The following is a 24697-nucleotide window of genomic DNA, read 5'->3' on the forward strand; positions in this document are numbered from 1 at the left end:
CAGGAAGTCCTAGTAAGAAATACGGAACTAATAAGCCACCATCAATCAGAAGAGTTTGGGAAAGGTCAAAAGGAGACACCATGTTTCCGACCATCTCCTAGAATCCTTCTCTCTGGCATCCATCTTGGCTGAGCCAATGCGTGTGCCGCCAGGAAGGACTCTGAGTCAGAGTGACTGGCCAAAGACAACCCAGAAACTAATCCCATTACCGTAAAACCCGAGACGTGAGCATGTGGCAGGGCAGTTCTCCTGGATTCCCCTGCTCTACTGCTCTTCACCCAGATGCTTCTTCCCAATAAAGTCTCTTGCTTTGTCAGCACATGTGTGTCCTTGGACAATTCATTTCCGAGTGTTACACAAGAGCCCACTCTTGGGCTCTGGAAGGGCTCCCCCTTCCTGCAACAAATGGTGACTCTGGTGGGATTCTTCTTCACTGTGACTGACATCCTGACCACTCGGGGTACTCAGGGTCCAGTTTGCCCGCTGATGGAACAGACCCAGCGGCCACAACCAGGACCCTTTAGTCCCTGATCTCCTCCCAACACAGACAACTGGCCAGAGTGCCCTGACTGCATAAGGAAGAAGAGACTTTATGGACCTCTCTCCCCTTCCCTCTCTCTTTTCCCTTCTTAACCCTTCCTATCCTACCCTTTTTTCTAGTCCTCCAGTCCTGGGCACAAGCGTCTAGTCGAAGAGCCTCAGCCTGAGTTGAGAGTTGGAGGAATATCACCTTGGCTTGGCCAAGAATTTGAATTCTGGTTCTGTTTTGGTCTGGTTTCTGATTTGGACTCAGTTCTGTTCTGGTCTGGTCTGGTTCTGATAGGGCCAAGTTCCAGTCCTCCCTTCCTTGGAGGCCCAGGGTAAAGTCCCGTAATGCCTGGGTATCTGCAGATGGCAAGAGAAGTCTGTAAGGCCACCTTTTTTACCCCTCTCTCCCCCCTCCTTCCCCCTCTTCTTTCAACCTGGTCTCTTTTCTCCCCTTTGAAATCTTTGAAGACCTGAGATATTTTCATTTACTCTGTTAGTACTTGGATCTGAACTTCTGTGTCTCAATAGGAGGTTTTCTGAGAGACTGTAATCTTTTATTTAAGGGAGTATCTGATTAGGATGTCTGGGTCTATGTATGTATTTTATACTCTGTGATTTGTGTTGTGATTTGTGATGGCCATTTTGCTTTGTGTGGTCACCATTTTGTTTAGACCTCAGAGAAAGTTGGTTTAGGTAAAAGTCTTAAAAATCAGTTCCAAAATGGGTTCTTTTTGCATATACAGTTAGTAAAAGCAAACTTGATCAAATGACGTTTTAGAATTTGATGCCGTGCCTTGAAACCAGGACTCTCAGGAACACTTATCTAGACCATCTCTAACTCCTGAGATGGAGAGAAAAACAGGAAGACGCCTTTAAAATTTTTATTTATTCCAACGTTTCTTTATAAACTAGTGAATTTTATATTGTAATATCTGATTAATAACTAAGTTTAGAAAATGAAGCTGGATCTCATGTTGTGTCTGTCTGGATATGTGTATGTCTCGGTATGTGTCTTTGTCTCTGGATAATACTGTTGTGAGTAATTTGTAAATGAGCTCTATTTAACTGGCTTAAGGAAAAGTAAGTGCTTACAAATGAAACAATTCCAGATTAAGCTAAATAAATTTCAGGTTAACATGAACTGGGAAGTGTTCAGTATTAAATTAATATCTGGTAATATAGACATGTTTTTAGAACCATCAATAAGTATAATACTTCTGTGGTACCTAAGATTACTAGAGGTCAAATGAGACTGTATTCTATCTATTACAAATTTGTCAAAAAGAAAAGGAACTCAATGGGAAAAAGTTTTAAGGGAAGTGTTTTCAGTAAAAGAAGGTGTAAGAAATGAAAAAGTACTGAAATGAGTGAGTTATGCATGATCAGAATTTTCTAAAATTAAATTATAATTAATTTGGTAAATGGATTTTGTTAGAAATGACTCAGCCATAGGAAAATGGTTAGAACCAACTAGGTCCAAGATGGTGGAATCAACTTTCATTAGACCTTGAGCTTTGATATGTATACCCATTGTAAAATATCAGCAAGTTAAGTGATACACCCACTAGTATTGGCTAAATCTAACTAAGTGTTCTTGACCCTTTAGATTTTTGGGGGCATAATTTCCTAAATCAAATTCTATTAAAGTTCTTTTGACTTCAACTAACTTTGGGATGTTACAAAGGGCCCCTGAAACATTCTAAAGAAAGATACTAAACTAAGTAGGTTTATTTGGCATATAAAATTACATGGGAAATATTATATTATCAATGAGTAATACATCCTTTTAGGTTATATTTTATGGTAAATGTTACTAATATAGCTATCCTAGAAATTACACAGAGTTCCTAAAATTCTGATATGTCCTGGTATTCTAATGGGAAAACTTATGACTTCACAAAGGTTAACAAAAGTGCTGAATTAACTAGTGAGTATGCTTATAACTTCTATGGTTTCTATTTGAAAAAATTACTAGTTTGAATGTGTGTTTTCCATGAGTATGGCAAACCTTCCCCTCAAACTAATTATGACAGTAGTATGGTAAAATTATACTGTATAAATAAATTGAAATATTTATCTTTTCTCTCTATCTGACCCCTTCAAAAATTGGGAACTCTTAGGTTTCCAATAACTTTATCAGATAATTTAGAAAGATTATCTCATTAACAGGTTCAGAAATCTCAAGGAATTTTTGAGACCTTGAGAAGGGAGGAAATTCACCTAGATTTATTAGGCAAAATCTATGATAAGCCTTTGGCATGACTTTCTTAGCTGTGAAATGTTTTATTTTAAAACTTCAGTCTGGCGAATGGATAAGGAAGTAGTGGTACACATACACAATGGAATATTACTAAGCTATAAAAAAAGAATGCATTTGAATCAGTTCTAATGAGGTGGATGAAACTGGAGCCTATTATACAGAGTGCAGTAAGTCAGAAAGAGAAACACCAACAGAGTATATTAACGCATATATATGGAATTTTTAACGACGACCCTATATGCAAGATAGCAAAAGAAACACAGGTGTAAAGAACAGACTTTTGAACTATGGGAGAAGGTGAGGGTGGGATGATTTGACACAATAGCTTTGAAACATGTATATTACCATATGTAAAATTGATGACCAGTGTAATTTCAATGCGTGAAGTAGAGCACTTAAAGCCAATGCTCTGGGACAACCAAGAGGGGCGGGATGGGGAAGGAGGTAGGAGGGGGGTTCAGGATGGGGGGATACATGTACACCCATGGCTGATTCATGTTGATTATGTCAAAAACCACCAAAATATTGTAAAGTAAGCCTCCAAGTAAAATAAATGAGTTTTTAAAAAAAGTTCAGTTTGAGACTCTATAAAAGTTTCAGCAAAGCAAAAAGTCTGTGATCATTTATGGTTATATAAATCATCAGGCCAAGTTTATTGAGACCATACCTATTTCATAAACAAACTAGTCTTAATTTGGTTATATTTGGTAAAAATGAGTGTGATTTTAGGGAGAAAATGATGTTTCAATGAACACTAAATCCCAGTTTGTTAATGAAGGTCTGTATTTACTAAGACTCATTTCCTGGATAGTTCTTTGCTGTTAGGGCATAGTAATGTAAAATTTAATTAAATTATTAGAAGACACCTTAAATTTGTTTCTGAAGCTTATCTCAGTAATCCATCTTTGAACAAAGATCAGGTGCCTCACGACTTGCAACCAGAACTGGAAAATGACATAGGGACTGTCTCCAACATGGATGGAAGAACCTTTTTATCAGGTACTCTTAGCTAGCTCATGCACAGTGAAATTAAAGGGGAAATGGCTCGTAGATTAATTCGCACTTCCAAAGGCCCCTACACTGGACTAGTCTATAGAGAGGACTGCTGACCTGAATTTATCTTAAAAAGGTGGTCAAGCAGAGGAAACTGTACTATACTAGGACGAGGGGAAGATGACATCAGAAGTAGACAACTTGTCCAAGATGCTGGACCTGATTCATATGATCATTTATAATGCTTTCTTAACTTCTTGGACCTTTACGTATAAACCAAATGTTTTTCTATTATAGACACGATCCTGTGTTAGTTTTAGAAATCAATCCAATTGTTGGGTTTGTGGCCAATTACCTATGTCTAGCTCTGGGTTACCTTGGTGAATTTCTCTACTCCAAGGCTCTAATTGGTTGGACGTGAGCAAATTTACTTTAAAAGGAAAATTCTAGTCATGTTCAGGTCACTATTGATATTACTAGATGGAATCACCTCACCTGGCCAGTTAATAATGCCTGCTCTGACTCTGGCCATAGGTTTAAATTTTTTTTCAGGGTCACTCAAATTCAATCAGAACGATGAGCTAAGTCTTAACCAAATCCTCTAGTCTATTAAAAGGAAATCTCCCACAAGTATGGGATGGATTTATGTAGATTACACCAGGCTATGATAATTTAAGTTTAAAATACCCTCTAAGTGGTCATGAAATTCCCCCCATAACAGTCAAGTTTATGATCATGAGGGGACTCTGCCAACTAGAAACTGGCACTTGCCATCTACCTCTACAAATATTAAAAAATGGCCACTGCAGCTGTTGACCTTCTACACCCCCGAAAGGAGTGCAAGGCGGAGATCAGGAGCGAGGCACTCTGTGCTCTGGGAAAAACTGGCAGAACAGGTCTTCAGATAGTTAGATATTTTTAGGAGGAGATTTTATGAGTCCCAATTCTTGCATCTTCTCATATCTAGAGAAATACTAACATCATTATTAATGGTGACATCTACTTTGGATATTAAGGAGAATATTACAATTAAAAGTAAAAAAAAAAGATTGAATAGCTATGGTTCAGACATCCAAGGAAATAACTAGGCGACGCTATGGGTATAATTTCAGACTAGTCCTTGTATTGCTAAGAACTTGAGCTTTCTGAGTTGGGTCAGACTTGGATGCCACTAGACATTCTCAAAACAATGTCTGCAGGCAGCTAGTAACTACAAACTTTTGATACTAAACAACTGGCTACCAGGCTATAAGTCTCCTCAAAGTGCCAGGTCCAGATTGGGTTTCAGGCTTATTCTTCTGAAAAGAAATGAGGTTTATTCTGTCTATTAAAATTCCAGTTGTCACTCCTCCAACTACTAACTGGGTCTGTTATATCAAAATGACAGACCAAAGGATTGAGATTTCAATCATACAAGACACAGATCTAAGACTTGGAACTCAGAAATGCTTCCAGTTCAGTGTCTATTCTCCAAACTGAGGCGGCTCTATGGCCTATTTTGACAGGAAGCTATCAGAGCCATAGTTGCCCAGTTCCCTGAATTAAAATTGAGCAGGAGTCTGGGGTCTTGGGGTCTTTCTGTGCCTCCTGCTTCCTGTTTGTAGGATATAGGCTTTATTCAGCCTCCTTGACCTTCCCTGAGTTCCAAAGGGCAGATTCAAAGAGTTGATAATAGGGAAAGGGAGGGAATGGTGGCTTAGTGGTAAAGACTCTGCCCAGCTAAGCAGAAGACTCAGGTTCATTACTGGGTGAGGAAGATCCCTGGAGAAGGAGATGGCGACCCACTTCAATATTCTTGCCTGGAGAATCCCATGGACAGAGAGTCTGGCAGACTACAGTTTATGGGGTCGCATAGAGTTGGACGTGACTTAGTGACTACATAGCAGCAGCAGGGAAGGCAGAAACAAAGGAGGAACCCTCAAGAAACAATAGTACAGCAATAAAGCAGGGTCCTGGTTCCTCCTCAAGGATATTAACAATACCTTTGAGCTTTTCTGCAGGAGCTAAGGCCCCCACTCAAGTGGAGGATGATTACTTCATGCTAAGCACAAGATTCTTAGAACTTCACCCTGTTACTTCACCACCAACCAATTAGATGAAAGTCTGCACAGAGTGGAAAATAATGAAGACACCCTCCCCCAGTGGTTCTCTTTTAAAAAACTTTTATTGTTGAGCTGGATCTTCAGTGTTGGTTTTCAGACACGAGTCTACCTTCTCCCCAGGTTGCCAGGGTATAAAGCAAATTTCTTTTCTAACCAACACTTGTCTCTGGAGTATTGGCTTTTGAGTGGTAAGCAGCCAAAATTGAGTTCCTTAACAATATGATTAATTTGACCCTGAAAATTGAAGGGGGCAGTCATTACTATTATGGTCTTTTTGATATATTTTAAACATGTATATGCAAAATTCAACTATGGGCATAGTCAAGTGATACCAAATGTATTTTAATTCTCTTGACTTTAAGAATCTCTCTAGGAGAATTTTCTTGAAAATTGTTTTAAGCTGAAGAAGTCTCATTTAGTCTATCTGCAGAAAGAATTAAAGCAATATATATATATATATATATATATATATATATATATATCCTTGACATCATGGCTTAAAATCCTTTTTGGAAGTTTGTGAGTAACCCATTTCAAACTGATGTTAAATTTGCCAAATATCCCCAAGATGATTATTTTGAAAAACTTTACATTTGAATAAGTTGACTAAAAGATAACTTACAGAAAATTATTTTATAGAATTGGAAGTCACCCAGTTATAGCTATAATGTTGTAGCCACACGTTCCGGGAAACAAACTCACTCAGAAGGACAATGCAGATAGTGGAGTGCAGTTTATTACACTGGTGGCCCAAGGCAGAGTCTCCTCTTAGCCAAGGACCCTGACCAGTTTTGGTGGAAATTTTATATGCCCTAAGTGTCCATCCTCAAACCCACCTCCCCAAATTCCTTGAAACTAGTCTGGACAAGGTAAAAGAGAGATACGATCAAAATTTACCCATGATTCATGTGTCATAAGCCTACATGGTTAAACAGTGGACATTTATCAATAGGCCTGTGGTCATACTCCAATAAGCATAATGGGATTTACGACTTTGTTCTGTTACAGAGATAATTAGCATATTCTTTTAGGCGACGGAAAGTCTAGGTACAAATTCTGAGGCTCTCTTTTGGTGGGGGGAGGTCTGGTTTTACATTGCTATGCTGTTTCTACAGACACCAGGTGCAAAATTCAGAATCCATTGGGAGGGTGACCATGCGTGTAGCCTAATGTTCGTAGGCTGGCCTAAGATGGAGTCCAGCTCTGCCTGTTTCCTCCTTCATTCCCCCTCTTGATGCTCTTGTCAGGCGAGTGTATTCTCCTCAGTTCTGTCTCGTCTCAACAAAAATCTGAAGCGACGGTTAGAGCCCTCGGCGTGTCATAGCTCTCAGACAGACTGTGTTATAGCTCTTAGACAGATCAATGTTACAGCTCAATTTTATTTAGAAAAGAGCAGGAAAATACATCCTCGAGGTGTGAGGACATGCCAACCCAAAAACACGAAGAGAAGAGCGGGGAGCCCTGGCCCTTTGGCTCCTCTTTTTATGTGTTTTTTTTTGCACCCCTCTGGGCCTGCCCTATGTAAATTGGGCTAGCCAGGAGTGCTGTTTGTTCTACCTGAGGTCCTCACGCAGGTCCTCTAACCTTCTTTTGTTCTATTTTCATGGGCTTTTCCCTTCCTTGTCTTTCAGCCACCACCATTCTAGACTCCTGTTTCCTATTCTAAGTACCTAACACTCTTAACTCATATTATGAGCATCATTCATAGGGATATATTGCACCCTGGCTCTCCGAACGCCAATTTGGGAGAATGACATCAACCTTTGGGTTACAAAGTTCATAATACATTGTAAAATGCAGGGTCCACAAAGCAGAACTATCAAGGCAACTATAACAATGGTAAATATAGTTTTCCACCAATTGCCCTTCACCCAAGATAGGACTTCTTCTGAGAGAGTTGGTTTCCCGGAATGTGTGGCTACAACAATAAAAATGAATTCTTGACGTCAGAGAGATTTGTGTGTTACTTTACTAACTTCATTATTAATCTTTCTGTTTTTGAGCTAGTATCTTACTGTCCTGTAATATGTTTTTGTATACTTTACAATAGATTTTATTATCTGATAAAGCAAGTCTTCCCTTGTTACTCTTGCTTTACCTGGTGATCTAGGCTACATTTGCATGATTATGTGACTTACAGGTGAAATTTAGAATAAGTTTGCCAAGACCCCCAAATGTAAACCTACTTACTTCATCATGGACAATTTAATCATTCTAATAACCAATATAAATAATAATAATCATAATAATTATATCTAATGCTCATTGCATACTTACCAAGTGTCTGTCAATATTATAAGCGCTACAGAAGTAAACTCAAGTGATATAATTGTTTACTTGAAAACTAAGAAAATTAACTGAAAATATATTAATAACAATGTGTGTGTGTGTGCTAAGTCACTTCAGTCTTGTCCGACTCTTTGCGACTGCATGGGCTGTAGCCCTCCAGGCTCCTCTGTCCACGGGATTCTCTGGGCAAGAATACTGGAGTAGGTTGCCATGCCCTCCTTCAGGAGATCTTCCTGACCCAGGGATCAAACCCACATCTCTTATGTCTCCTGCTTTGGCAAGCGGACTCTTTACCACTACCACCACCTGGGAAGCCCATTAATAACAATAAACACACTTAAAAAGATAACTGTGCAAAAGGAAGTATATTTACTATGAAAAATTATAACCATTAATAGTTAGACATGCAATGAAAGTAAAAAGCCTAGTCATACTATCACTGGAACTTTATAACAAAAACTCCACCGAGTGAAATAAAAGAATATGCAAGGAATTTAAGACACATACCATGGTCTTAGAACATTGCAAATATTGCAGAGATGTTTATATTTTTAACCTAATTTATTAATGCAGTGCATTTGATGAATCTCCACAGCTTTTTCTGGGGAAGAATGTGTCAAAATGATTCTAATGTGAAGAATAGACACTCTGAAATTACTTAAGAACTTTCTGAAAGAGTTTAATAGGAGATAAGCCCTACTTCCCTGGTGGCTCAGAAGGTAAAGAACCCTCCTGCAATGTGGGAGACCTGGGTTTGATCCTTGGGTCAGGAAGATGCCTTGGAGAAGGGAATAGCAACCCACTCCAGTATTCTTGCCTAGAGAATTCCATGGACAGAGAAGCCTGGCGGGCTACAGTTCATGGGGTCGCAAAGGCAGACACAACTGAGTGACTAACACACAAGCCCTACTAGATAGTTTAAAAAAAAATTATAAGGCTTCATTCAATACTTATCAGATTTTGGTACCACTAGCTTACAAATGATAAATCACTGGATCAGAATAGAAAAGCCAGCAATAGACTCAAATATATGTAAATATTTAGCGCCTAATAAAGGTAGAATTTCATGTCCACGGGAAGGAATGCATTATTTAATACCAATGTTAAAGCATCAGTCACTTGGAAAAGTTAGGCTTTTTCATCAATTGTTTCTTACAGCAAGATAATATCTATAAGTATCAAATATACAAATGCAAAAAACAAAAAGAAAAAACACATTACAAAATGTTAATCATTTTTATAATCAAAGCATAAATAAGTTTTGCTAAGCATAAAACACACAAAAAAACACAAAAATAAAACCACATAAATTTTTTTTTTTTTTTTTTTTTAAAACCACATAAATTTGACTGCATAAAAATACAAAGCTTTTGGAAGGCAGAAAATGTAAACAAACACTAATAGTGACAGGTATTGAAAATACATATTGACTGTGGATAGCATGAGACCATCTGGATAAAATTAAGTACATATAACTTTATTTTGTGTCTGGAGAGATATCTCAAAAAAGGTTGCTGTGAAACATTTATGTTCATTGTTTCTGTGGATTTATTATCATGAGCACATATATTTATTGCAAATGTAAAATTACTATTAAAATTGTTCAGTTCAGTCACTAAGTCATGTCCGACTCCTTGTGACCCCATGGACTGCAGCACCCCAGGCTTCCCTGTCCATCACCAACTCCTGGAGTTTACTCAGACTCATGTCTATTGTCTTTTCAAATGAGTCAGTTCTTCACATAAGGTGGCCAAAGTATTGGAGTTTCAGCTTCAAGATCAGTCCTCCCAATGAACACCCAGGACTGATCTCCTTTAGGATGGACTGGTTGGATCTCCTTGCAGTCCAAGGGACTCTCAAGAGTCTTCTCCAACACCACAGTTCAAAAGCATTAATTCTTTGGTGCTCAGCTTTCTTTATAGTCCAACTCTCACATCCATACATGAATACTGGAAAAACCATAGCTTTGACTAGATGTAACTTTATCGGCAAAGTAATGTCTCTGCTTTTTAATATGCTGTCTAGGTTGGTCATAGCTTTTCTTCCAAGGAGCAAGTGTTTTTTAATTTCATGGCTACAGTCACCATCTGCAGTGATTTGGGAGCCCCCCAAAATAAAGTCTCTCACCATTTCCATTGTTTCTCCATCTACTTGCCGTGAAGTGATAGGACCAGATGCCATAATCTTAGTTTTCTGAATGTTGAGCTTTAAGCCAACTTTTTCACCCTCCTCTTTCACTTTCATCAAGAGGCTCTTTAGCTCCTCTTCACTTTCTGCCATAGGGATGGTATCATCTGAGTATCTGAGGTCATTGATATTTTTCCCAGCAATCTTGATTCCAGCTTGTGCTTCATCCAGCCCAGCATTTCTCATGATGTACTCTGCATATAAGTTAAATAAGCAGGGTGACAATATACAGCCTTGACGTACTCCTTTCCCAATGTGGAATCAGTTTGTTGTTCCATGTCCAGTTCTAACTGTTGCTTCTTGACCTGCATACAGATTTCTCTGGAGGCAGGTTAGGTGGTCTGGTATTCCCATCTCTTGAAGAATCTTCCAGTTTGTTGTGATCCACACAGTCAAAGCTTTGGCATAGTCAATAAAACAGAAGTAGATGTTGGCAAATTTAACATTTCAAATCAGTAAGGAAAAGATTAATCATTTAATAAGTAAATTTAGGCAAATGGCTAACCATTTGGAAAAAAACAAACATATATCCTAATTTCACACATTCATATATTCCATATAGATGAACTTTTTATTAAAAAATATTCTATGATATTAAAAACAATGTGCTAGATGTTAAATGTAATGAAAGTGATATCTGTCTTCCTGGAGCCACAGCACCTATACATTTTTACAGAAATAAGTTTTTAAATGAAAAAAAAAAAAAGATGGACTGTTTTTTATTTAGAAAAGAAACCATAATTTTTTTTGCATAATCTTAGGAGTGGCAAAGGCCTTTCTAAAATGACCCAGGGGAAGACCAATAAGGGAAAATAATGATGAATATAATTTGCATAAAACATTTTCAACATCTCTCTATACTATAACTTTATAGGCACTATAAACAAGGCAAGAACAGGCTAAAAAAAGATCATCCAGTCCTTTGATCTTTCTTTTCTACCCCAACCCATCGTTTCTCTCTTTTCATCTTTTCCTCTGTGTCCAGTGTAAAATGCTTGAAGAATCTCTTTAGAATCATACTGTTAATATCCCAAGTTTCCTTGTATTTCTGTCTTTTCCTCTTATGCTCTCATGAAAATCTCATTCCTGCATAAAACCAACATTTCCCTTATGACTTCCATGCCAGCACCCTAATCATCTGGGCTGAATGTTGTGTTCCCCCAAGACTCATACACTGAGGCACTACCCTCCCAGTGTGACAGTAGTTGGAGATGGAGCCCCTAGGAAGTTATTAGGGTTAGATGAGGTCACGAGGATGGGCCCTAATGATGGATTAGTGCCCTTTAGAAGAGACACCACCAAAGCTTTTGCTCTCTCTCATCTGCTACCCCACCTTCCACACACAGAGGTCTTGGGAGCACACAGGGAGATGGCGCCATCTACAGCCAAAGAGTTTTTACCAGGAACCAAACTGACTGGTACTTGATCTTGGACTTCTCAGCCTCTGTAACCTTGAGAAAATAGATTTGTATCATTTAAGCCTTCCAGACTATGCTGTTTGTTATGGCAGGCTGAGATGACTATGACACTAACAATATCAAGGAAAATCACGCAACAGGATAGATTGGTCTCACTATAAATTCATCATCACGAACCTTAAAAGAAAATATATTAGTCATTCAGCTGTGCCTGGTTTTGCGTCCCCATGGACTGTAGCCCGCCAGGCTCCTCTATCCATGGAATTCTCCAGGCAAGAATAGTGGAATGGGTTGCCATTCCCTTCTCCAGGGGATTTTCCCAACCCAGAGATCCAACTGGACCTCTTGCCCTGCAGGAGATTTTTACCATCTGAGCCACCAGGGAAGCCCTCATCAATCTTAAATTGGTCCTCAGACCCTGAGGAGGAGTCCTAAATTTCATTAGTCAACTTATTTCACCATTCACTGTAAGATGGACTGTTTGAATTTTTCAACCAGTGGCTTTGTCTTCCATTTTGAAGTTAAAACAGAAGTTACCAGATAGGAACTTCCTCATCTTTCTAATAATAAAAGCTTAAAATTACTTATGTTTGCACCTGGGCTCCCACATTTCTCTATGTTTACAACTAGAATTAGTATCTTTAACCAAAGATCAATCCATCCACCTATGTGTTGGATCCCATTGCTTTTCCATATTCTCACTTCTGATCATTTTTCCTCTCTTGCATTACTAACATGTCCTTACCAGTGGATTCATTCCATCTGCTTTAAAATGTGCTCACGTCATCTCCATGAAAACAAGCAACAGTAGGAATAGAATACCAACATCCCTTTACTCAACATTTCCCTATGTCACTTCCCTCTTTTCTCCCCCATTATGATAACCTTTAAAAGGAGTTGTGTGATTCTCAGTTCCCAGTCTTTCAGTCTCCTACTTGGCTTCCACCTTCCTTATTCTACTGAAACAGTGCTTACTGATCTGTAGGAATGTTGTGTATAAAAGGAAATTAGCTTTTTGTCCATGATGTGAATTTCAAATACATTTTCTCAGTCTGTTACTTTTCCTTTGTGTTTATGATGAAACTTGCTTCATAGATTAAAAAAAGTTGCGTCTTCAGTTTTATCAATCTTTTCTGTAGGCTGCTGGGCTTGGGTATACATAGAAAGTCCACTTCTTTGAGATTATAAATGATGATTTGAAAATCTCTCTGGCTTATAATACTTTAGATTTGAGGACATTTTATGTGTTACAATTGTAATTTTGTCTTCCTAAAATTTTTTTTGGTCTTTTTTGATGGGGAAAACAAGGAGATTGGGGAAACAATGAACGAGTATAATCTACCCATTGAGTTCTATGGAGTCCTCGTATGTTAAAGTAGGCATTTACTGTTCTCATTATTTTTACTGTGTTTTTTTACATCTCTGAATAACCTTTGTGCCAATTCTTGGATTAATAAAGAATTGCAATAGGTACTAAAATAGTTCAAAATATAATGTGAAAACTCATGTGCTTCTATAGTAGTACTGTACTTTGCACTGGAATATAATTGATTCATTATCTCCCAGATTAGTGATCTAAAGAAAGAATGAGACCCACAACATATAGTTCAAGGTAATTAAGAAAAAAGCTTTATCAAATAAGGCCCCCATGTGGCCGTTTAATGACACGCTGTGCATAGAAAAGAAGGTTTAAGGCGAAATCTTGTGCAGCAAGTGCCATCAACTGAATCCTAGTAAAAATAGCTTTTGAAAAATGACATTATTACCTAATCATGTGAGATGGAGTTTTACTAAGTCTCCAGTCATAACTGTAAATTCGCAGTGCAAGTAACATGAAAATGTACTTGAAAGAATAGGAAGTCAATTTTAAGAATAACGACATCTCACTTTTCTGTTTGATGTGACCACTCAGTTTTGTCTTCCTGATAAGTGTTTCAGACATGTGTGTCCTCTCCCTCCTGCAGGACAAACCAGCATGGAATTTTCTTGATAACTGATAGCTTCCCATTCTTTTCTCTATGCAGTTTTCATCTGTATTTAAATAACAATTTTGATTTGAGTAGGATAAACTTCCTTACAAGCCTCTTGTCATTCATTACAAAGCAGACAAGAAATATTTGGCAACCAGTGCACTGACATGGAAAAACCTCCTACTTTTATGTGAAAGATCATGTTTAAAGTCTACATTGTCTTATAATTTTAATGTCTGAATATTTATTGTAATAAATTAGTTGTGACTGTTTTTTTCCACATGGTATTTTCATTCTATTAATACTGTGATTAAGCTGAGTGGATGAAAGGGCTCAGTCTTTGCCCTGATGATTTCAAATAGAGATTTAAATTTTTTTACAATCTTGGAAATTAGTAATTTACAGCTTTAATATACAAAGCTCCGTTTTAAAAGCATTCAACATACAGTAACAGTACCTCCTGTAGTACTTTGTATAATATACAAGTAGAGATACCTACACTGTATCCATATATCTATTCTATAATATTCTTTGACAGAAATGTCAACACCAGAGCTGAAAGTTTAATGGATTTTGGAGCCACCAAAACTCTAAGATTAGAGTAAAATAATGTCAAATGCGACTTCAAGTTAAATTTAACGAACATTTATTGAAAACCAGCTTTCTGCACAGCAGCGAGCTAGGTATCCTAGGGACAGCTGTGAGTAAGGACTTCACTCTAAAATCCGGGCATACTGATGCAAAGAGAGATGAATGGCCAACCTAGATGAGCGCCCGGGAACTCGGGGTCAAAGCCAGGACCTCCCTGTTGGTAAGGTCAGGGGTGGAGAACCTCTGGAAAGTGGGCGCTAGGTTCCCGACAGTCGCGCTGTGGATAGCACTCCTTGCCTCATCTCTGGGAGCAGCCCAGCCGAGCCAAGGCCGAACTGCCCGGAGGCTCGCCGCCCCCTGCTCCTAATTCCGGGGTCACTGCCCAGGACCGGAGAAGCGCGAAAGGTGCAGTGTACACTTGCGGCGCACTTCTGTGGGCGGTCACTCCGGGCTGCACGCCATGCTGGGAGCTAGGACAGGAGCGAAGTGGCATCAAATCTCACCAGCAGACGCCCCAGGAGGGATGTTCTGCGGACAATTTCCCTCCTTGGGCTATTTGTAGTTGTCCATCAGGCCAGGGGAGGGCGTTAGCGTGCGCGCGCACACACACACACAGACACACACACACACACACGCCACCACCAACACCACCAACCCCCCCGCGCGCACACACGCACACCACCACCAACAAAATCCGCTCCCTTCCTGGAAGTCAGGCCCTGGGTCAGGTGAAGGAGGGGGAGCTAGTGCAGGCTCGGCGTTGTAGCTACGGATGCCACTAGGCTGCGGAGTCGGCTTCCGGCAATAGGGTCAGTCTTTAGAGCTAGCGATCCCAGCCATTGGCTGGGCCCCGGGAAAGGGTCGACAGTGTTCCCGGGGCACACGTGAGCACCGCATCCCACAAGCCCCAGGCCAGCTGCGGCGCAACTCCCCAGTGTGCAGACTGCCTGCAGCACTCGGGTGGCGAGCGCCAGCCCGGCCTCTTGACAGCTGCCCACGCGCCGGGGCGGGCGCTAGCAGGTAGCTTTAAAGGTCCGCGCGGCGGCCCCGCCCCTCGCGTGCCGCGATTGGCTCCAGCTGGGGCGTCATTGGCTCGATAGGTGCAGCGAGGGCGGGGCTGCGCGCGCGAGGCCCGTGGCTCCCCGTGGCGTCCGCCGCTGGGCGCGAGTGGCTGCTGAGTGCGGGTGGTTGGGCGTGCGGGGCCAGCAGGCACGCGCGTGCGCGGCGCCGAGATCCCTGGGGAAGTAGGGGAGCGGCCGACGCCGAACCGCACGCACAGGCCGGCGGCGCGCGCGAGGGCGGGGGTGGTGCGTTCGTGTGTGCGCGTGAGTGTGTGTATGTGTGTAGAGCTCTGGTGCGGTGCGCCAGCCGCCAGTGCCCGGGTGCGAGTCCCCCTTCGTCTTCCACACCCTCCCTCCGTCCCCGTTCCTTCCCTGCCACCCTCCCGCGCCCCCACGGCCGCAAGCCGAGCAGAAGCCCAGGGAAGCAGGTGTGGGGGGGCGGGCGGGGTCGCACGAGACAAAGGGGCCCGGGGGTCAGCCCGCCATGGCCGCCCGGAGCCTGGGGGGCCTGGGAGGGAGCCGCGGCGGGGGCGGCGGCGGCAAGAAGAGCCTGAGCGCCCGCAACGCCGCCGTGGAGAGGAGGAACCTGATCACGGTGTGCAGGTACGGCGCGGCCCGCCGCTCGGGGACAGAGGAGGGGGCCGCCGGCGCCCGGGCTGGGGAGAGCGCTAGTCCCCGGGGTCCCGGAGACAACCCGCTGGAGCCCCGGCCGCCGCCGCGGCCGCGCCGGGCGTGTCCGCGGCGAGCGCGTCCCGAGTGGGGCCGGTCTGGGCTCCGCCGAGGCCCGGACTTTCCGTCAGTTTCAGTGCTGGGAGCCGCTGAGGGGAGGGCTTGGGGCGGGGCTGGGGGAGGATTTGTTTTCAGGGTACAGTCTAGCGTCTGAGTAAAAGAGGAGGGCGGGGAGGAAGAGCTGTTTCCTTTTGGTGCGCGTTAAGCGGTCAGGCAGCTTTTCGTTAAGTAATTGTTGCTGTAATTGTTGACTGTGTTGCCTCAAAATCGGAGTGCGTTTTGTTTTCTGTGTTTGATTGCACATATATTGTCGTTTCGTGCCACAGATAGTGAGTGCCTTCTACATGCTAGCCGCGTGTGGATGTTTCCTTGTCCTCTGCACTCTAAATTGCGGTGTTACTGGTATTTCTGCAGTTGATACCGAGAGTAGGACTGTGGAGGATACCTAGTCGGTGATTTATTTCAAGTTTTGCCTTTCTTTGTTTTGTAACTATAATCGTTAGCATTCCCTTACTTTAAAAATGTATTTAAAAATTACTTTCAACCAGCCTAGTATTCAGAAATCGCTGACTTTTAACATGCTGACATTTTGTTTAAGTCTTGTTTCTGGATATTAAATCCATGGTAGTCCTAAGCATTCATTTCTTAGGAACGTCATTGAGCCATCAAGTTGTTGTACAAGTACTTTGTTCCATGAAACTTCCTCAGCCATCAAAAATCCCGTTAAGAATAAGAGAATGAGGAGACCTTTCCCTCCTTTACAATTTAATTTTTTTTCTTTTCATTGTGTAAAGATGTGTCTAGCATCTTAAGCAGAATATAGATATTTATACTCAGACTTATATTCAGTAACTTTGAGCAGTTTTGTTTTTTAATTGCTTTGGACTTAACAGCTGTTCACCCCTCTGGTAGGAGGACCTGCCTCACTGACTTTTATGGCACTTGGAGTTATAAACAGTAAAATATTAATATGGAATCTTTTGAATTGACATTTGTGCTGTTTAGGTTGCAACCTTTTGAGGAAGATAGGTTGTATGAAATTTTTTTACATCTAGGCAGTGTTTTTAAGTTAGGTAAATAGAACAGTAAGCAAGGCTAACTTTCTTCCAAACAGTTTTTGTTTGGGAGTTTTGTTACCTACTGTCTCAGCTGAAGTGATTTTGAGTGTTTGTAGGATGATGTTAATTACTCACATATTTCAACCTGGAACTTTAAACACCTGTGCTAACATAAATTGCTCTCAATCATTGTGGCAGGCTTCAGAACGGTGGGTGTTGAAGATTTGGGGTAAAACACTGAGAGGTTTTATACTAATTTTTAAAGGCAGTAAAAACAGATGAATAAAAAATCAGTGGAGGATGCTGTTTTGCGTCTCCGTTTTTGTCATGGCAGCAGAGGCAGTTCAGGAGAAGAAAGGGACAAATTTGAACCTTATTTAAGTTACGTGTTTAAGGAATTTCCGTCACATCACACTGATTTGTGTGGACAGTTGTTATAGGTTAGAATTTTTGTTGTATTTGTCTAATTCTTTTCTACTCTGGAATGAGCATACATGCTGACTTTAGTTACAGTTTACGATAAATTTAGTACTGTAGCTAAAAAAGTTTCATTATCGTAGCTATAATAAATTTCAGTTTCTGGCTTAGATTTCAAGTTGAGTATTTATTTATGTGGATAATGTTACTAACACCATTCTTCATGTTCAAATAGTTCGTGCATATCAATTATTATCCTTTTCTAGTAATGGAACCTATTTGATAGATTTTGTCTAAAGGCTTTTGGTTTTGGGGGAAAAGTCATTGTAGGCTATTTGGGTATGTTAAGTATACCCACCTCGAATTCTGCAAAAGAAACATGTCAGTATTTGTGAATTTCTGTTGCTTTTCTCTCTTTCAGAATTACCAGAACCTGGGTATCTCACCCACATCTGTTAATTAATTTATTTTTAAATATTTATGTAGCAGATCAGACGTGATTTCATATTTAAGTTGGGAAGAAGCTGGTTTAGTGAAAATATAATTGAGATCTAAGTTTACTTTGTCATTAATTGTGTCCTTTAACAAGTCTGTTTTTCAATTTTCTCATCTGTAAAATAATCTTGGACAGAATCATTGGTAATTTTCACCGACAGCCCTAAACCTAGTTTTTTTAAAAAAAGCTAGAACTCATTCAAGCAGAATGGGTTGGTTCATGCTTAGTTTGGAATTTCTCCAAATAGGAGCAGGGTAATGGTAGACATATGCTGAATGGTAGCTAGATGAGGCATGTGCTTTTTTCTCTGTCAACAAAAACATTTTGAATTGTGCCTTCTATATTGTGATACCTTGATTCTCTACTGGTATTCTGAAAAAATGGAACAGTATAGAAAGCCAAACCAAAACAAACTCCGCCCACCCCTGAGTAGTGTTCTGGTATATGTGTTAGTTGAGGGTGGGAAGATATTTTAACCTGTTTAAGTTCTTTGCAGGTTAATCAGTACAGGTGATATGCATCAATACTTATACAGTAATGCTTTTCATTACCCCTTAAACAGTCTAGGCATACTTGCAGTTTAGGTTTACAGCACTATTACATAACTACACAATTCTTTTGGTTTAAAAATACCTCATATTAAGAACAGTGTTACAGTTTGAACTTTGGAAGTGAGTTATTTCGTTAAGTAGGATAGTCAGGAATTGAATTTTGGTTCATTGTGATTGTGTGTGTAATTATTTCATCAGTTTTTTCATGAACACATATATTGTAGACTAAAAACGCTTAGTACTTATCTCAGCAAATAAGCAGTCTTTAATCATTTTTTTTTTTACAAATTGTGATAGAAAATAGATCATCCAAAGTCTCTAGATGTTCCACATTGAACTCAAATATTCATTAACTGACTTATTTCTATGTACAGACTAGTATTTTCTCTGCATATTCTCTACCATTTATAAAAACTGTTAAAATGCTTGAGGATTTTTTAACCTCCATTTTTCATCCTAGAAAATCAGGTACTAGTTACATTTTTAAGCTTCATAAGTTATTGAAAAAGTTATGTACTCCTTTGATTTTAGTTCTGGTGACAAGGAAAATTAAAATACAAGATCTCTTTCCGTGGGTCAATAATAGTTTATGAAAAATTATTAAGATACACATTTAAATATAGATGCATAAATATTTTAAAATAACATTTGACAAACTTCTAAACCAATACATTAAAAGAAACTCCCCACATAAAGCCGTAACTTCCCTGTCTTGTGTATGGAAAGGACTAATGAAAGATTGAAGGAGATAGTGTGATGAAGTAAGCATAGTTGAGACAAATGATGATTTTCAAAATTAAAGTACTTTTAATAACATGTACATAGTTCTTAGTTTTCTACAGGTCAAGATACTATTTCATAACTTGAATATTAATTCAGATAACCTCATTTGAATAGCACCTCATTTTCTCATTGTATTTGGGAAATGAGATGCTCGTATTTTTCTTGTAACTAGTGTTTGAGTTAGAATTCTCCAGTCGACTGCAGTGCTTTACTCAGCATTTTTTGTGGAGTGCAGTCTTCTGAAGCTTACAGTCTTAAGTGTTCAGATTTATAGTACAATAAAGAACCCTATTTTAAGCATTGTGGTTAAACTGCTTTTTAAAAAGCGTTATACGTTTCCCTACCTTATTTAAAAAGACTCTGCATAGACTCCTTAAAAGTGACTTTGCTCTGGGTCTGTGTCTGTGAACATACCGAGTGCTGCCTTGGAGACTCTGAGGCGCAGAGCTCCGAGGCGCAGAGCTGTTTGCTACATGGCCCCATGGTGCGTGTGTTGTGCTTGGTCTGGGTGTGCATTTGCTGGCTCTTCCTACCAAGTTAGCAGTATTTCCTGCCCCTCTGCCTGTTTCTATCAGCTCTTTCCTCTGTGCTTCCCATCCTGACATGCTCATTATAGTTGGTTGAGAACTAGGAAAGCAGATGAGTAAATTTATCCAGTGTTTTTTTTAAAAAAAAGCACTGAGACACCTAAGTTCAGTGAGTGAGCTTTAGCACTCTGTACCTCTTAATGTCTGGTGCTGAATAATCAGGGGGAAAAAAGATATATTCCTGTACTTGAACAAGGTGGTTAAAATGCAGACATGTGAAATGTTACCGAATATCATTGGTGATATAATCCTCTAAATAACTTTAAGTGCAGTGGCTTACTTTCCTTGTTACTATTTGCTTGAGAATGCTTTAGCAGACTGTTGATACCTTGCCTATCGTGATTATATTTTTGGTTGAAGCTGTTTTAATCAATGCTATACATAGTAGAACTTTGGGTTGGGACTTTGATAAACGTTACTTGTTACTGTATGGCTTTGGAGAAGATTCACTTTCATTTCTAAAGAGCTTTAGAATCCTAATCGTAGGTGATCCCAGTGGACGGAGGATGATCATCTTACTAGTCAGAGATCGGCTTCTCAGCATTCACAGATCCTTATCCCTTCCAGTAGCTTAATTGGCTTCATATTCAACTGATAACAGAGAATAGCTGTCCACTACACATTTATTAGAGGGTGTTGTGTTAACCTCACTGCTGATTGATAAATGTCAGAACTTGGTTGAGAGATGTGATATTCACGGGGGAAATATGTGAAGCTTATCCACTATTGTATTTTTTTTTTTTGAACTGGAATTTTTTTGTTTTGTTTTGTTCTGTTTTCTTTCCATTTATTTTTATTAGTTGGAGGCTAATTACTTTACAATATTGTAGTGGTTTTTGCCATACATTGACATGAATCAGCCGTGGATTTACATGTGTTCCCCATCCTGAACCCCGCTCCCACCTCCCTCCCCATCCCATCCCTCTGGGTCATCCCAGTGCACCAGCCCCGAGCACTTGTCTCATGCATCCAACCTGGACTGGCGATCTGTTTCACACTTGATAATATACATGTTTCGATGCTGTTCTCTCAGATCATTCCACCCTCGCCTTCTTCCAGAGAGTCCAAAAGTCTGTTCTATACATCTGTGTCTCTTTTTCTGTCTTGCATATAGGGTTATCGTTACCATCTTTCTAAATTCCTTATATATGCATTAGTATACTGTATTGGTGTTTATCTTTCTGGCTTACTTCACTCTGTATGATGGGCTCCATTTTCATCCATCTCATTAGAACTGATTCAAATGACTTCTTTTAAATGGCTGAGTAATATTCCATGGTGTATATGTACCACAGCTTCCTTATCCATTCGTCTGCTGATGGGCATCTAGGTTGCTTCCATGTCCTGGCTATTATAAACAGTGCTGTGATGAACATTGGGGTGCATGTGTCTCTTTCAGATCTGGTTTCCTCGGTGTGTATGCCCAGAAGTGGGATTGCTGAGGCATATGGCAGTTCTATTTCCAGTTTTTTAAGGAATCTCCACACTGTTCTCCATAGTGGCTGTACTAGTTTGCATTCCCATCAACAATGTAGGAGGGTTCCCTTTTCTTCACACCCTCTCCAGCATTTATTGCTTGTAGACTTTTGGATAGCAGCCATTCTGACTGGTGTGTAATGGTACCTCATTGTGGTTTTGATTTTCATTTCTCTGATAATGAGTGATGTTGAGCATCTTTTCATGTGTTTGTTAGCCATCTGTATGTCTTCTTTGGAGAAATGTCTGTTTAGATCTTTGGCCCATTTTTGGATTGGGTCATTTATTTTTCTGGAATAGAGCTGCAGGAGTTGCTCGTGTATTTTTGAGATTAATCCTTTGTCTGTTTCTTCATTTGCTATTATTTTCTCCCAATCTGAGGGCTGTCTTTTCACCTTGCTTATAGTTTCCTTTGTTGTGCAAAAGCTTTTAAGTTTCATTAGGTCCCATTTGTTTAGTTTTGCTTTTATTTCCAATATTCTGGGAGGTGGGTCATCGAGGATCCTGCTGTGATTTATGTTGGAGAGTGTTTTGCCTATGTTCTCCTCTAGGAGTTTTATAGTTTCTGGTCTTACATTTATATCTTTAATCCATTTTGAGTTTATTTTTGTGTATGGTGTTAGAAAGTGTTCTAGTTTCATTCTTTTACAAGTGGTTGACCAGTTTTCCCAGCACCACTTGTTAAAGAGGTTGTCTTTTCTCCATTGTATATTCTTGCCTCCTTTGTCGAAGATAAGTGTCCGTAGGTATGTGGATTTATCTCTGGGCTTTCTATTTTGTTCCACTGATCTATATTTCTGTCTTTGTGCCAGTACCATACTGTCTTGATGACTGTGGCTTTGTAGTAGAGTCTGAAGTCAGGCAGGTTGATTCCTCCAGTTCCATTCTTCTTTCCCAAGATTACTTTGGCTGTTCGACGTTTTTTGTATTTCCATACAAATTGTGAAATTATTCTAGTTCTGTGAAGAATACCGTTGGTAGCTTGATAGGGATTGCATTGAATCTATAGATTGCTTTGGGTAGTATACTCATTTTCACAATACTGATTCTTTCAATCCATGAACACGGTATATTTCTCCATCTATTTGTGTTCTCTTTGATTTCTTTCATCAGTGTTTTATAGTTTTCTATGTATAGGTCTTTTGTTTCTTTAGGTAGATATACTCCTAAGTATTTTATTCTTTTTGTTGCAATGGTGAGTGGTTTGTTTCCTTAATTTCTCTGTTTTCTCATTGTTAGTATATAGGAATGCAAGGGATTTCTGTGTGTTAATTTTATATCCTGCAACTTTATTATATTCATTGATTAGCTCTAGTAGTTTTCTGGTAGAGTCTTTAGGGTTTTCTATGTAGAGGATCATGTCATCTGCAAACAGTGAGAGTTTCACTTCTTCTTTTCCTATCGGGATCCTTTTATTTTTTTTTCTTTCTGCTCTGATTGCTATGGCCAAAACTTTGAAAATTATGTTGAATAGTAGTGGTGAGAGTGGGCACCCTTGTCTTGTTCCTGACTTTAGGGGAAATGCTTTCAATTTTTCACCATTGAGGATAATGTTTGCTGTGGGTTTGTCATATATAAAAAATGTGGAACACTTCATGAATTTGCTTGTCATCCTTGCACAGGGGCCATGCTAACCTTCTCTGTATCATTCCAGTTTTAGTATATGTGCTGCCGAAGTGAGCACTCCACTATTGTATTAGTCTTACAGGTTTATAAAGTATATCTCTGGGTCCACCCAGAGAGCAGCTGAGTGTGTAGGTTCCATTGCTTTGCCCTGTCCTCTCTCCAGTTGCTTTTGCCCATCTTGCTTTGGTAAGATTCTAGCAGCCTACATTGAGTGTCCACAGAGGAAGCCATCACAGAGGATCTTCTTAAAATTGTTGTCAAGAACATTGTTTATTATGTCAAAAATGTCTTCTTTTTGTGAAGATTTCTATGAGAAATATCTGTCTTTTTTTTTTTTTTAAAGTGCCAAGAATTGTATCTTTAGGCAGTTGATTTACTTATATCTACTGGGCACAAATGAATGTGTAACTGGTAACTTCTCTTTTTCTCATGCAGCAATTAGAAATCTTAGTGTTAAATTGGGAGAAGGAAATGACAGCCCACTCCAGTATTCTTGCCTGGAGAATCCTGTGGACAGAGGAGCCTGGTGGGCTGCCGTCTATGGGGTCACACAGAGTCGGACACGACTGAAGTGACTTATCAGCAGCAGTGTTAAATCTCTGGCCAACCTCTAAAACATATATAGAATACCATAGTGATGTATTTAGCCTTGTTTCTAGCTATATTTTGCTTCCATTTTTTAATATAGATTTTTATTGATTTATCATATGCATATAGAAAAGTACATAGAGCATACGTGTACAATGATTTTTTTTTCGCAAAGAGAACACAGCTTTATATCCAGCACCCAAATCAAGAAAAAAGCGCATTACCTAAAGGAAACAAAATCATTGTTTCAGAAAGGCGCCTGCACTTGCATGCTGATTGCAGCATTACTTGGAATAGTCATGACATGGAAACAATCTAAGTGCCCATCAATTGATGAATGGATAAAGAAAATGTGATATGTATACAGAATTGAAAATTATTCAGCCATAAAAAAGGGGGAATCCTGCCATTTGCCACAACATGGATAGACCTTGAGGGCATTATGCTAAGTGCAGTAAGTCAGAGAAGACAAGTACTGTGTGATCTCACTTTTATGTGGGATCTTAAACCATACCCACGGATACAGACAACAGGTTGGTGGGAGGTTAGCAAAACGGTGAAGGTGACAAAGGGTACAAACTTCCAGTTTCAAGATAATTAAGTTCTGGGAATACAATATTACTAATAGAAGAGAACATTACCCAAAGCCCCAGAAATCTCTTCCTTCCCTTCTTTCAGTTACTACATACTCCTAGCTTTCAACACCATTAGTTTTGCCTCTTTTTGAATTTGATACAGCATTGAGCATTAAATTACAGCTATGTGCAACAAAAAGGATGAATCTCACAAACATAATGTTGAGCAAAATAAATAGAAAAAGGTACGTATTATTCCATTCATTTCAAATTCACAATGAGGCAAAACTCAACAAATCCAGTCTGTGATGTGAATATACCACAGTTTATCCATTCTGCCTAAATAGGACACTTGCATTGTTTTGACTCTTTGACTATTACTAGTTGAATATTCATGAATATGTATTTTGGT

The 24697-nt window shown here is 39.7% G+C and overlaps 1 protein-coding gene and 1 non-coding gene across 8 annotated transcripts in view; one reads left to right on the forward strand and one right to left on the reverse strand.

Annotated features, from left to right (window-relative positions):
* The first annotated feature begins 15177 nt into the window (after nt 1-15177).
* The window catches only part of RUNDC3B (RUN domain containing 3B), a 156123-nt gene continuing 146603 nt past the window's right edge, over nt 15178-24697 (forward strand). For 3 of the 7 annotated variants that reach the window (XR_006334842.1, XM_043871727.1, XM_043871729.1), the window contains exon 1: nt 15443-16002. Coding sequence is in view for 5 of the 7 variants with exons in the window: in XM_043871727.1 (XP_043727662.1) it covers nt 15884-16002 (119 nt within the window). In the remaining 2 variants the exon portion in view is untranslated. Of the gene's footprint in view, nt 15359-15441; nt 16003-24697 lie in introns of those variants that run through there. The other 4 variants (XM_043871728.1, XM_043871730.1, XM_043871731.1 and 1 more) reach the window with 3 other exon arrangements.
* On the reverse strand, nt 23074-23180 carry LOC122674952. Its single transcript, XR_006335114.1, has one exon. It is a non-coding gene; the product is annotated as a U6 spliceosomal RNA (small nuclear RNA).

This window comes from Cervus elaphus, chromosome 18 (genome assembly GCF_910594005.1).
Source record: "Cervus elaphus chromosome 18, mCerEla1.1, whole genome shotgun sequence".
NCBI lineage: Eukaryota > Metazoa > Chordata > Mammalia > Artiodactyla > Cervidae > Cervus > Cervus elaphus.